The sequence below is a fragment of the Myotis daubentonii genome, chromosome 19 (assembly GCF_963259705.1).
Source record: "Myotis daubentonii chromosome 19, mMyoDau2.1, whole genome shotgun sequence".
Taxonomy (NCBI): domain Eukaryota; kingdom Metazoa; phylum Chordata; class Mammalia; order Chiroptera; family Vespertilionidae; genus Myotis; species Myotis daubentonii.
Window position 1 is genome coordinate 12,696,627 of NC_081858.1, and position 14,613 is coordinate 12,711,239.

The following is a 14,613-nucleotide window of genomic DNA, read 5'->3' on the forward strand; positions in this document are numbered from 1 at the left end:
GCTCTTTGGAAGGGGGCGTGGAAAGCCTGGAAGGAGGGCGGAGCCACTAGAGGGCTCAGCCTGGCGACCGGAAAGGGTGGGATTTAGGGTGGGGCGACTTCCTATTTCGATTCTACAGCAATCTTGGCCTTGTCCGGCCGCCGTAAGAGGGGTTGGGCTTGGTCTTCTCCCGCCAATTTAAAGTCGGGCTAAAACCTGAAGACATTAAGGGCGGTTGGAGTCCAAAAGAGCGGCCCTAAAACTGAGTGTTCCGCTTTAGTTTCTCCAATTGCAGGTGAGGATTGTGTGTGTGTGTGTGTGTGTGTGTGTGTGTGTGTGTGTGTGTGTAGAGGGGGGGTTGTCGCGCTGCTGTAGGGACTGGGAGAGGGTCCAGGTCGAAGTAGCAGCGCCCTCAGCACAGTTTGGGGTGTTTTTCCTTCCAGACTCTGGTGGGAGAGGTTAGAGTCGGCTCTTGCTGGTCCCGGCGTCCAGCCGACGTGGATGCACGTTGGTCTGATTGATACTGTTTCATTTCGCGGATCTGTTCTCCAGCCAGCAGCCAAAGTGCTCCCACGTCATTAGTTAAATCGTATCACTCAGTTTGCTTAGTGTCTTCTCCCTTGCCCTGAGGATAAACCCAACCTGGAAGTCGAGGATGCGTTTAGCTCCCGCACTGTACCATTCTCGCCCAAAACTCGTCCCAGCCTCTGAGACTTGGCAACTAATAGTTGGCTTCTTGCTGTTCGGGTCTCAGCTTAGATTTCATCTCCTTCCCTTTCCAAACAGGTCCTCCTTAAGAGACCCTCCCCATCCCTTAGCACCGTTTTGTTTACTTGATACACTGGACCTGTTTGTAATTGTTTGTGCGTTTGTTTATTTTTTCGTAGGGAGGGAGTGTAACAGGTCATAGCAGGCGGAGATTGGTGTTTTCTTGTCTCGCTGCATCATTTACTCGCTTTAGGTGACCGTGGCCGTTTATTCACTCTCATCTGTAAAATGGGCTGTTGTGTTGACTACATGAATAAAGCATTCCAAACTATCTTGTATACTCAATACGTGTTAACGATTTTATTTATGACCTTCCTACAAGAATATACACTTCATGTGGCTCAGTGGTTGAGCATCAGCCAGGAGGTCACCATTGGATTCCTGGTCAGGGCACATGCCTGGGTTGTGGGCTCTGTCCCCAGTAGGGGCCGTACAGGAGACAGCCGATCAATGATTCTCATAAATGATAGTTCTCTCTCTCCCTCCCTCTCCCCTCCCTTCCTCTCAAACATCAATAAGAACATGTTTTTTATTTTTTTTTATTTTTTATTTTTTTTAATATATTTTTATTGATTTTTTACAGAGAAGAAGGGAGAGGGATAGAGAGTTAGAAACATCGATGAGAGAGAAACATCAATCAGCTGCCCCCTGCACACTCCCCACTGGGGATGTGCCTGCGCAACCAAGGTACATGCCCTTGACAAGAATCGAACCTGGGACCTTTCAGTCCGCAGGCCTACGCTCTATCCACTGAGCCAAACTGGTCAGGGCAAGAACATGTTTTTTAAAAAAGAATATACACTTCATAATGATAAAACCCTTTTCTGCCATCACTATTTTTACAGATGTGGGACACGGAGACCCATAAAAGTATTCACTCTACTAGTATCCTTCCACGCCTGTCTTTATCTCCCAACTCCCACCGGAACACCAGCCACTAAAACTATGGGCTATTCTGACAAGCTTTCTTTCGGTGCCCTTGCTTACGCTCTTAGTAAGAACTCTTCTCCTGTATAGTTAAAGAGCTCCTCTAACAAAAACTCACTGTGGTCCACCTGAAACTAATATGACTTTGTTAACTCTAATTGAAAAATAGCCCTAGCTGGTTTTGCTCAGTGGATGGAGTGTCAGCCTGCGGACTGAAGGGTCCCCAGGTTGCAGGCTTGATCCCTGGGGCACGCAGGAAGCAGCCAATCAATGATTCTCTCTCATCATTGATGTTTCTATCTCTCTCCCTCTCCCTTCCTCTCTGAAATCAATAAAAATATATTTAAAAGAAACAAAAAAAACCTGTGACCTTAAATTATTACTGCTTCCACCAATAGCAATAATAAATTCGCTAACCCTTAAAATGGAGTGCTTTCCATGAACCAAGAATTATTTATTTTATAATATACTTTATTGATTTTTTTACAGAGAGGAAGGGAGAGGGATAGAGAGTTAGAAACATCGATAAGAGAGAAACATCGATCAGCTGCCTCCTGCACATTCCCTACTAGGTATGTGCCCACAACCAAGGTATATGCCCTTGACTGGAATCGAACCTGGGGCCCTTGAGTCCGCAGGCCGATGCTCCATCCACTGAGCCAAACCGGTTAGGGCCCAAGAATTATTTTGTGAACATTTAAAACTCATAACCTATCAGGTAGGTACAACTATATTCCTATTCTATAGGTTAGCAAATTGAGAAACAAAAATTAAGTTTTGCTTGCTAAAGGACAAGTAAATGTGGAAGAGCGCATAGTTTAAATAAAAATTTTCCTTCCCTGTGCTGTACTTGCCATAGATTTTAAAACATATTCTGATGTGTATTAAAATAATTGGAATTAGCCGGACTGGCGTGGCTCTGGTTGAGAGTCAACCTGTGAACCAGGAGGTCACGGTTTGATTCCCGGCCAGGGCACATGCCCGGGTTGCGGGCTTGATCCCCAGTGTGGGGTGTGCAGGAGGCAGCCAATCAATGATTATCTTTCATCATTGATGTTTTTTCCTCTCCCTTTCTGAAATCAATAAAAAAATATATATTTAAAAAAACACACTTGTAATTATTTGTTTATTGTTCCCCAGCAGTCTTAAAGTCTTAATCCAGAGATTGTTTTTCATTTTTCATCTTAGTATTCTGCTCTGACTCAGACCGCACATAAAATGAGTTATATAAATCTTTGTTGAGATGGTTATATGACTAAGGTTACAGATATACTGTTTGATTCAGCCAGAAACCTAATCCAGGTTTTTCTTCTTCCCCAGTATTGTTCATTTTTGTAAGATACTGGAAACATAAATGGGTATTTATTTATTACTATTTTTTAAATCTCATCTGTCTTCTATGATATAGATTACCCCATTTTTTAAAAATATATTTTTATTGATTTCAGAGCGGGAGCAATAGAAACGTCAATGATGAGACACAATCATTGATCAGCTGCCTCTGGCATGACCCCCACTGGGGATCGAATGGGCAATCCACGCATGTGCCTTGACCGGAATCGAGCCCTGACCTTCTGATTCATAAGTCAACGCTCAAAGACTGAGCCACACTGGCTGAGATAATGGACATTTTTTTAAAGTTCATCTGGAACCTTACCATCCTAAGATATCCCATACAATCTGACTTCAGAGCTTTTATTGATTTTTTGCTCTGCTGCTTAAAGGTTTATTTCAAATGAAACCTTGTTATAATTTCAAGCCAGGCACACAAAATGCTAGAAACTCTAGGATGACATTGATAAGATTAGAATTGTTATTGTTCCTAAACCAATATGTGCTTATCTGGTAATAATCATAGCCTTTTCATTTCCCAACAAACTGGACCTGTTAAACAATAAAAACTGGTGTCTAATTTTGCGTATTATCATAGGGAAGGCAGTGATTCTCGAATCAAAAACACCCTCAGAAACATGTGGAGTGAGATTGAGCTGCTAACAAGTGATGATACAGGAAGTGGGTACCTAGGTGTTGGATCAAGAAAAGAACATGGAACTGCTTTATATCAAGTAGATTTACTAGCCAAGATCTCTTCCGAAAAGGTAATGATTCTGATGCTGTTATTCACATAATTTTTACTGAGTGTTTGATAGGCCAGTTGATACCTGGTAAATGTTTTGTGAATGAATATAGCACCCTCTCAGGCAATCGAGGTTCAGTTTCACATTATTGGAAATTTCCATCTGAATTCCCTTTTATCTTATTTTTTATTTTTTATTTTTTTTATTTTATTATTTTATTTTTTAATTAATTTATTTTTTTATTGCTTAAAGTATTACAAAGGGTATTACATATGTGTCCCTTTTTTCCCCCCGCCCTAGACAGTTCCCTAGCCTCCCCTACCCCCCAGTGTCTTATGTCCATGGGTTATGCTTATATGCATGCATACAAGTCCTTTAGTTGATCTCTTACCCCCCTACCTCCTGCCCCCCAAACCTCCCCGGCCTTCCCGCTGCAGTTTGACAATCTGTTTGAAGCAGCTCTGCCTCTGTATCTATTATTGTTCAAAAGTTTATAATGGTCTCTATTGTCCATGAATGAGTGAGATCATGTGGTATTTTTCCTTTATTGACTGGCTTATTTCACTTAGCATAATGCTCTCCAGTTCCATCCATGACGTATCTTATTTTTTAAATATATTTTATTGATTTTTTTATAGAGAGGAAGGGAGAGGCCTAGAGAGTTAGAAACATCGATGAGAGAGAAACATCAATCAGCTGCCTCCTGCACACCCCCGACTGGGGATGTGCCTGCAACCAAGGTACATGCCCTTGACCGGAATCGAACCTGGGACCCTTCAGTCCGCAGGCCGACGCTCTAGCCACTGAGCCAAACCAGCTAGGGTCCCCTTATATCTTAAGATTTGTATTTTCAAACAGAACTTTTCCTAGATCAGGAAGGAGGAAATAGAACTGTCTTTGTTCTCACATGACATGATGTCCATGTCGAAAATGTGAAAGAATCAACAAAACTGTAATAATAAGTGATTATAGCATGGTTGCAGGATATAAGGTTAATATGCAAAAATCAGCAGCTCTCCCTGGTACCAGCAATGAACAAGTGGAATTTTAAATTAAAAATACAATCAAATGAAATCTGTGACCTTGGATCAGGCAAAGCCGTTTTAGATAAGATGTTAAAAGCACAAGCAATGGAAAAAAGATAAATTGCACCTTAGATGTACATTACTAAGTGAAAGAAGCCAATCCGAAAAGGCCACATTCTCGGTGATTCCAACCAGACTGTATGACATACTGAGTAAGGAGAAGACAGAAAAAGATCAGTGGTTGCCAGGTATTGGGGTTGGGAAGGAGGGATGAATAGGCAGAGAACAAGATTTTTAGGGCAGTGAAAATACTCTGTATGGCACCATAAGGATAGCTGCCTGTCATTTGTCTAGACCAGCCGTGGGCAAACTACGGCCCGCGGGCCAGATCTGGCCCGTTTGGCTGTTCTATCCGGCCCGCGGAGCCGAAAGAGCGGAGGGTTCTCTTGCTCTCCCCTCCACTCCTTCACCAGCAGCAGTGTTAACATGGCAACGGGAAACACGGCCGCAGCTCCTTCTTCTGAGTCCAGTTTAAGAACCCATTGTGGCCCTGGAGTCAAAAAGTTTACCCACCCCTGGTAGACACACAGAATGTACAACACCAAGAGTGAACTATAACGGAAACCATGTACTTGGGGCGATTATGTTGTGTCAATGTAGCTTCATCCTTTGTAACAAATGTATCATTCTGGTGAGAGATGCTGATAATGGAGTCTATGGATGTGTGGGAGCTGGGGGTATATGGGAAATCAGTTTCGCTGTGAACCTAAAACTGCTCTGAAAAAATAATGTTAAAAAAGAGTTAGCCCTAACCGGTTTGGCTCAGTGGATAGAGCGTCGGCCTGCGGACTGAAAGGTCCCAGCTTCGTTTGATTCCAGTCAAGGGCATGTGCCTTGGTTGCGGGCACATCCCCAGTAGGTGTATGGGAGGGAGCTAATCGATGTTTCTCTCTCATCAATGTTTCTAACTCTCTATCCCTCTCTCTCCCTCTCTGTAAAAAATCAATAAAAAAATATTTTTTAAAAAAAGAGTTAAACAGTTGAAGCAGAGAGAATAGCATAGATTCATCCCTAGAAGGTGAAAGCACAGTTCATGTTTTGCAGTGCCTTTGTGTAACTTTTCACTAGTCGAAGAAGCAAGTAAAAGAGCATAAGGGGTCAGAATGAGGTGGAATTTTCAAGAATTACACCTGGAGAAGGTGACCAATGAAGGAGGCATAAAATGAACCGATTAGCCTAAAACTGAGCTGTGGAAGAATATAGTTAACGTTTATTAAGCATGCTGTATGCAAGGCTGTCTTCTAAGCCCTTTACATGAGTTAATTTCACCTCCAAACAAGCCAGTGTTGTAGATATTATTAAAGGGTGTCCCAAAATTCACGCAAGAAGTAATTTTGATAGAAAACACAGGCTTATAATTAAAAATTATAAATTTTTTATTGATTCATAAAGTATACAGTATAGGGTTATGTATGGAATAGCATATCGGATAAATGGCCTCCACAGCTTTGCTGGCACATATGCACTCTTTTGTTGAAATTTTCCATTACCGAAATGCAGCTGCTCAGGCAATAACAGTTAATGGTGCTCGCTATCGCGACATGATTATCCAGTTTTTTGTGCCTAAATTGCAAGATCTGGATGTGGACAACATGGTGTTGCAACAAGATGGTGCCACATGCTATATAGCCTGAGAAACAATTCAGTTACTGCATGAGTCATTTTCTGGTCGTGTAATTTCCCGTTTTGGTGATCAGAATTGGCCGCCCAGATCATGCGATTTAATGCCGTTGGACTTTTTCTTTGGGGTTTTTTGAAGTCTAAGGTTTATGCCAACAAGCCCACGACCACCCACGCCTTGAAGGAGGAAATTGAGCACTGTATCAACGAAATTCAGCCACATTTATGCAAAACGGTCATGGAAAATTTCAACAAAAGAGTGCATATGTGCCAGCAAAGCCGTAAAAGCCATTTACCCGATATGCTATTCCATACATAACCCTATACTGTATACTTTATGAATCAATAAAAAAATTTATAATTTTTAATTATAAACCTGTGTTTTCTATCAAAATTACTTCTTGCGTGAATTTTGGGACACCCTTTATTGTCCCTATTTTACAGGAGAGTCAGTTGAGACATTTGTCCAGAGTAATCAGCTTTTTCAATCACCAAACTGTCCAACTGCTTCACGGTACATATGTGTGGGAAGCTTTAACCAACAGAAGCTGAAAACAGGAGACTCATATTTGGCTTGCATAGTGCTTTTTAAAATGTTGACTTAGCTGCCAGTGTTTAAAAATCAGAACATTTCACATAAAGATGCAGCTTTTCTTTTTTTTTCTTTTTCTTTTTTTTTTTTTTAAATATATATTTTATTGATATTTTACAGAGAGGAAGGGAGAGAGATAGAGAGTTAGAAACATCGATGAGAGAGAAACATCGATCAGCTGCCTCCTGCACATCTCCTACTGGGGATGTGCCCGCAACCCAGGTACATGCCCCTGACCGGAATCGAACCTGGGACCCTTCAGTCCGCAAGCCGACGCTCTATCCACTGAGCCAAACCGGTTTCGGCAGCTTTTCTTTTTTTAAAAAAATATATTTTATTGATTTTTTACAGAGAGGAAGGGAGAGGGATAGAGAGTTAGAAACATCCATCAGCTGCCTCCTGCACACCCCCTACTGGGGATGTGCCCACAACCAAGGTACATGCCCTTGACTGGGACTCTTCAGTCCATAGGCCGACGCTCTAGCCACTGAGCCAAACTGGTCAGGGCGATGCAGCTTTTCTTGATAAATTGGAAGATGTGGCCATGCCAGGCATCCCAAGGGGCTGATTTTGCTCGCTCGCTCTCTCTCTCTCTCTCTCTCTCTCTCTCTCTTTTCTTTACTGGAACGCTTCACGAATTTGCAGGTCATCCTTGCGCAGGGGCCATGTTAATCTTCTCTGTATGGTTCCACTTTTAGTATGTGTGCTGCCAAAGCAAGCACTGCTGTTGCTCTCTTTGTTTGTGTGGGCATGTACTCTCCAGTTCACAATACACCGCAGTCCCCCTCCCTATCATGTCCCAGACCTTGAGACTTTATGCCAATCCTGGTTTGTTTATGTTGATGCCTGCTGGCTCCTATTGGCCTGAGATCAACCCGTAGGGAACCAAGGCTTGTGTTTAGGAAACCTTTGCCCTTTCCTAGCAATCCTGGACTATTTCCCTATTTTGTAATCTGGGTGGATTCAAGATACACTGTACAAAGAAAAAACTTGACCAATTAGACACATGGGCTAAAAAAAAAAAATAGGCCTGTCAGGTTTTAAACTTGGGTACTTGGGACTATGATGCTACTGTTGATCAGTATTGTTAAATATGTATAAAAATATCTTATTTTACTCATGCTTTTCCCTCCCACAGGCCTCATTAAATCCAAAGATACAAGCATGCAGCTTAAGTGATGGGTTTATCATTATAGCCGACCAGTCAGTGATACTGCTTGACAGTATTTGTAGATCGCTTCAGTTGCACCTTATATTTGGTAAGTTTAACATACTGTAAAACAATAAAATAAATTGGAAGCCGTGTATTTGCTACCAATTTCTACTGCAATGCCTTTTCTTTATTACCTCTAAGACTCGAAATTGGACTAATTTCAAGACATTAATCTTGAGTGCCTTTTTTGTGCTGAGTTATTAGACTCAAAAGATATTGGGGTGAACCCTTCTCAGTAGGTCTAAGGCAGCGGTTCTCAAACTGTGGGTCGCGACCCCTTGGGCGGTCAAACGGCCCTTTCACAGGGGTCGCCTAAGACCATCCTAATTATCAGATATTTACATTACGATTCATAACAGTAGCAACGTTATTACGGTTATGAAGTAGCAACAAAAATAATTTTATGGTTGGGTCACAACATGAGGAACTGTATTTAAAGGGCCAGAAGGTTGAGAACCACTGGTCTAAGGGGAAACATACAGGTAAAGCTGCAATTTACTGGCATGGCTTTTGTATTAGAATACAGTAGGAAACAGTTGAGCCCAGTTGTGTTCAGGTACCTGAATCTTGTACATAATTTCAGTATATCAACAGGTACTTGAATATTTTTAGAATGTGTAGCACTATAAAAAGCTTTTTCAATACTAATGACTTCTTTGAGTTAAAGATATGCAAATATGGACTTAAGAGTAAATTAAGAGAGAAGTGATTGTGCTGGAGAACAGGTGAAAATATTGTGAAAGCTTTTTCTGAAAATTTAAGAGGAAGATGATGGTTGAAGTGTTTGCATAAGAACTGAGACGACTGAAAAGAAATCCAGGTATGCCTGTGAGAACACAATCTTGATTACACTATGGAGGCAAGACGCTTCCATTTTGTGGGATCTTATCATTTCTACCCTGATGGGTCCACAAAATTCACAATTTCACCAGTGAAGTCATGGGCTGTGTTAGTGTCTGATATATTTGTAGAAGGTACTTCTACTGAGCCCGGCTGGTGTCCCTCCCTCAGTGGCTGAGGATCAATCTATAAACCAGGAGGTCACGGTTCAATTCCTGGGCAGGGTTGCAGGCTTGATCCCCTGGTGGGGGTGTGCAGAAGGTAGCCTATTGATGTCTCTCTCTCTCTCTCTCTCTCCCTTCCTCTCTGAAATCAATAGAAATATATATTATTTTAAAAGATACTGCTACTGAATAATTTCAGTTCTTAAGCAGTTTACATGCTACTGCTTTTATTCCTTCCCGTTCCCCTCTCAGCCTCCATTTCACTCCCTTAGGCCTCTTGCTGTTGCACAAACAAGAACTTCACCTCCTTCAAGTCTTTGTTCATATCTCACCTGAGCACTCTAATTAATACTGTGCCGTGCAAGACTCCTCTGAGCTCTTTCCCTGTTCTACTTTTTCTTTTTTCCCAGAGAATTTATCACCATCTTACATGCCACATAATTTTATTATGCTCATCGTTTATCATCTTTATTATTGCCTTAAAATTTGAGCTCCATGAAGATGAGACTCACATTCTCAGCTGTGCAGAAGGCCTAGAACAATGCTTAGCACAGAAGCAGTTCAGTAAATATTTGTTGACTGATGAAGAGACAGTAGCATTCTTTTCTACTTTGATTACAAATTTTTAAAAAAATATTTAAACAAAGCTTGAACAGTTGACTTGTAATGACAGAATGAATAATTTTTTGTTTTGAAAATAAACATTTTCAAAGGTAGCTAGTAACTTCAATTTCAAATTTTCAGATACGCAAGTGGATGTAGTTGGCTTATGTCAAGAAGGACAGTTCCTATTGGTTGGGGAGAGGAGTGGCAACTTACATTTTATCCATGTGACGTCCAAGCAGACATTGCTCACCAACGTAAGACCCTATTTTGTCTTTCATTTCTTTTATCTAAATTCTAAATGATCTCTTAGACAACTAAAAACTTGAGCAAAGCATGACTTAATTTGTGTTTTAAATTAAAAGAATAATGTTGCTCTATATTAAATTTAAGAATCATGCCTTAGAAACATATATGAAGTAAATGCCAAGTTGTAAAATTAAGCTTTGCAAATATTCTTAGTATGCTTGTTCAAAATGGTTTTTCATTTTAAAACTAAAATGTTTGGCAGAGTTATTGCTAATGATAATCGATAGCTCTGTGATTTTAAAAAATATAAATCTTGATTATATTTTTCTGGGCTTAATCTTATATGAAATTAATTTACAAATAGGCTTTTGTTCAGAAAGCTAATGATGAAGATCAGTGTACCTACCGAACTCTTGTTATTGAGAAAGATGGTTCAAGTGAAGGTAAGTTTTTTGAAATTTTTTATGTCTGTTAATACCCAATCAAAAAATCAGATTTATAGTAAATGAATTATGTAAATTCATTATTATGCTACCTACACAGTGTTAAATTTTCTAGTGATGTGATCAATATCATTGTAAGAAACAAATTTTTATTGTAGTTTCTTTCAGAGACTTAAATGTACTTGTCCTAAATATAATATTCTAAACTAATTTTTAGTTTTGACAGTTCAATAGATCAGTAAGGAGACATTATATTCTTTTAAAAAAAATTTTTTTGTGGGTTCCAGCATATTTGTCATAGTTCCATTTCAACAAATGTTAACTGAACCTTAATTAATTAATTAATTAATTTTTTAGTATATTTTATTGATTTTTTACAGAGAGGAAGGGAGAGGGATAGAGAGTTAGAAACATCGATGAGAGAGAAACATCGATCAGCTGCCTCCTGCACACCCCCCACTGGGGATGTGCCCGCAACCAAAGTACCTGCCCTTGACTGGAATCAAACGAAGCTGGGACCTTTCAGTCCGCAGGCCGACGGACGCTCTATCCACTGAGCCAAAACGGTTAGAGCTAATTTATTTTTATATATCTGAGGTTTTTTTGTTTTTTCTTACTAGGAAGTGAAGTTTGCTTTATAAAAGCTTCACAGGAGCTAACATTGTTTTTGCAGTTCTTTGTAATTAAGTTTTATCTGTATTATTATTATTTGATGATTAGAATTTAAATGAGCAAATTAACATATTTTTAAGCTGGGTTCAGATCCTGGCTTAAACTTTATATTCACGTACTTTTAGAGAAACTGGATTGGTTTTATTTTAATAGGTACCTATTATATGCTGCTGCTTACAAACAATGGATTTTTTTATATTACAAACATTCAGCTTGTAAAAATTCAGCAAGGTAAGTAATGTATTGTTTTCTTATTATTGATTTGCGGCACTATTTCTTACTAGTCCTCCAGGTGAATTTTTAAATGTTCTCTTTAAGAATGTTATTTTAGTTCAATTACATTCTATATGATTCTGAATATACCTTTTATGTATTTGTAATATACTTATTCTGCACTGTTAGGGCTGCAACAGAATCTGAAGAAATATAATTTGTTTATAGCCTCCAAGGAGATTACAGCTTAGTTGGAGAGACAAGACATACACTAGCGTATTGATAAATGCTTTTTTAATTATTTAATTACTTATATGCATTTACTGAACTTCCCTCCCTCCGTGTGGCTTCAAGCTGAACGTGACCTTCACCGTGACAGGCTGCTGTGGGAACCCCCACCACCACCCCCCAGCTTTGTAGTAGCTGATCGAATCACTTCATTGATAGGAGCAGCTCCTGCCTTGTTTTTGGCAGCATTTACAGGGCTGCTCACTGACCAAGGTCCATACTTTACCAAGGTTGACAGTGGGCAGAAGCTCTGGCTCCTCTTTAAGTCGTATTGCCTCATCCCAACTTTCCCAGAGTAACTTGGGTGATATTTGTTGAAGTTGATCCTGTGATGATGATGCAAGCCAGCAGCGTAAACTCGGCCTCTGGCTGCTCCTGGTGCTTGCCAACGGGGCCACAGCTGTGGCTCACATGGCCCCAAGGTGTCCAGGTCTTCCTCAGTCTGGATAGCATGTTGGTGGCTGAGATGCAAGAGGGAGCGATAAATGCTTTTTGATGGAATGAATGAACTCAGAAACAGAAATGACTAAATAAGTATTAACAATATAGTTAACAAAACTAACTTAACAGTAACTCGCTATGTGCTAAGTGAGTAGTGTGGACCATACATCCCTCTGAGCTAAGAGAGATTGAAGAATGTTTGGGGGCATGTATTCAACAAATATATATTTTTAAATCTACTATGTGCCAAAAATGTGCAACGTCTGGGGAATACAACGAGTTTTAAGGTACATACCTCTCCAGTTCAACGAAAGAGGAGTCAAATAAAGTAGCTCTTCCAAAACGTGCAAAGTGATGACTTCACAGGTAGGACTTCAGAGCTTGAATAGGACAGTTGGAGCCTGTTTTAATGGAAGACCCTTTCAATAGGAACGGGAAGAAAGGGAACGTGTAGGAACCGTAAGGCAGTCTGGTGGGTACTCTGAGCACAACGGGTCACAGTTTATATCGTTGGTCAAGGGCAAAACTGAAAAGTCACCACTGTCGTATTAGTTTCTGACCTGTGTTTTTCTCACTAGACTGCATGTAATTTCACTTTGACCCAAAAGGGGCGACTTGTATGTGCTGTATAGGTTAATACAACAAGTTTAGCCTGCTTTCTCTTTTTCATACAGCGATTGAAAATGTAGACTTCAATAAAGCAAAAAAGGTAAGAAAATAAAATTGTCTTATTTTCTTAAAACTTAGACTTCATGAAAATTGAGGAGTGTTTCTGGATATAATTGTCTACTGGTTGAACTTTTGGGAATTAGCATGATATAACATATTAATAACATTTCCGTTTTTATAAAAATATAATTCATTGGTTTAAAAAGATTTTTTATCAGTCTTTTCAAGGCATTTGGGCTGTGGAGCCTATGTATAACATTCTTATTTTTTTAAATTTTGCAGTTACAAGGACAAATCAAGTCCAGTTTCATTTCTACTGAGAAGTATCATACTCTTGGTTGTCTGAGTCTTGTGGCTGGAGATTTAGCAAGCAAAATCCCTATGATCATTGGGGTAATAATTCTTTTTATAAAATGTTTGTTTTTTGGTTCCAAAATGTTTTTTCATTAAAACATTGTTTTGGTTAAATTACAAATTGATTTGTGATGTGTACCGGTAACAGAAATAGGAATTATAAAATTAAGTTCACAAAATTAATAAGTAAACCTGAGTTTCTATATTGAAAAAATACTGCATCTTTATTTTCATAAATCTCTACCTGAAATTTATGATTTCTTTTAATTATGAATGTAGACAAAAACAACAAATAAAACCTCTACTATTATATTTAAGGAGTAGGCAAAGATTCAGAGTAATTACAGCATTTAACAACATTTTTAAAAAATATATTTAATTGATTTTTCACAGAGAGGAAGGGAGAGGGATAGAGAGTTAGAAACATCGATGAGAGAGGAACATCGATCAGCTGCCTCCTGCACACCTCCCACTGGGGATGTGCCCGCAACCAAGGTACATGCCCTTGGCCGGAATCAAACCTGGGACCTTTCAGTCTGCAGGCCGATGCTCTATCCACTGAGCCAAACCGGTTAGGGCACATTTAACAACATTTTTACTTGCCAAGTTTACATGCAAAGTTAAAGTTTACCCCATGGCCAGCTAGTGTGGTTCAGTGGTTGAGCGTCCACTTATGAACTAGGTCCTAGTTCAGGAGTTCACAGTTCGATTCCTGGTCAGGGGACGAGCTGCAGACTCCATCCCCAGTTGGGGGCGTGCAGGAGGCAGCTGATCAATGATTCTCTCTCATCATTGATGTTTCTATCTCTCTCTCCCTCTCTCTTCCTCTCTGAAATCAATAAAAATATATTAAAAACATAAAATAAAGTTTAGCTCATGGCTTTAGAGTGAGCTGCCTGAATATACATACTTATTAAATATTCGTGCGAACACAACAGATACCAACAGCTCACTGTCCTTTTCATTCTGTCCTGTTGAAAACAAAGAGAGGAACTACAAGATGAAAGCGAGTTGGGTTTGAATATATAAGTATATATTTTGAAATTAGTAATGTGTACAACTTACGTGTTTCCACTTTGAGAAGAATGCAGCTCTAAGAATGAAATTTGCGACTGACATACTGTTGTCACTTCTGTAGGGAACTGGTAATTGCGCAATCTCTAAATGGGAGCCAGATCCGCTCAAGAAAGAAATGACAGTTACGAATGTTATTGATGCAGAGATTATTAAAGGTAAAATAAGTTAATTAAACTACTTTTGGTAATTATTAGTGAGTTCTAATGTTCATGTCAATATTCTGAGTCTGGCTTTTGGGTCCTTGACCAAACCTCTCTTTGAAACAAGGCAGATTAAATTGATAATTTTCCACATACATGACTTTTTCTTGATATGTTGCCTTTGTTACTCTTTTTTTT

The 14,613-nt window shown here is 39.6% G+C and overlaps 1 protein-coding gene and 1 non-coding gene across 3 annotated transcripts in view; one reads left to right on the forward strand and one right to left on the reverse strand.

The window, feature by feature from the left end:
* Nucleotides 1-120: 120 nt before the first annotated feature.
* Nucleotides 121-14,613, forward strand: part of KNTC1 (kinetochore associated 1) — a 64,266-nt gene continuing 49,773 nt past the window's right edge. For both annotated transcript variants that reach the window (XM_059677036.1, XM_059677037.1), the window contains exons 1-9: nucleotides 121-274; nucleotides 3,605-3,773; nucleotides 8,188-8,308; nucleotides 10,011-10,126; nucleotides 10,483-10,561; nucleotides 11,387-11,464; nucleotides 12,850-12,884; nucleotides 13,127-13,237; nucleotides 14,337-14,430. In XM_059677036.1, the coding sequence (XP_059533019.1) occupies nucleotides 3,645-3,773; nucleotides 8,188-8,308; nucleotides 10,011-10,126; nucleotides 10,483-10,561; nucleotides 11,387-11,464; nucleotides 12,850-12,884; nucleotides 13,127-13,237; nucleotides 14,337-14,430 (763 nt within the window). In that variant the 5' untranslated portion in view covers nucleotides 121-274; nucleotides 3,605-3,644. The remainder of the gene's footprint in view (nucleotides 275-3,604; nucleotides 3,774-8,187; nucleotides 8,309-10,010; nucleotides 10,127-10,482; nucleotides 10,562-11,386; nucleotides 11,465-12,849; nucleotides 12,885-13,126; nucleotides 13,238-14,336; nucleotides 14,431-14,613) is intronic.
* LOC132222325 (U6 spliceosomal RNA) lies at nucleotides 7,665-7,771 on the reverse strand. Its single transcript, XR_009450194.1, has one exon. It is a non-coding gene; the product is annotated as a U6 spliceosomal RNA (small nuclear RNA).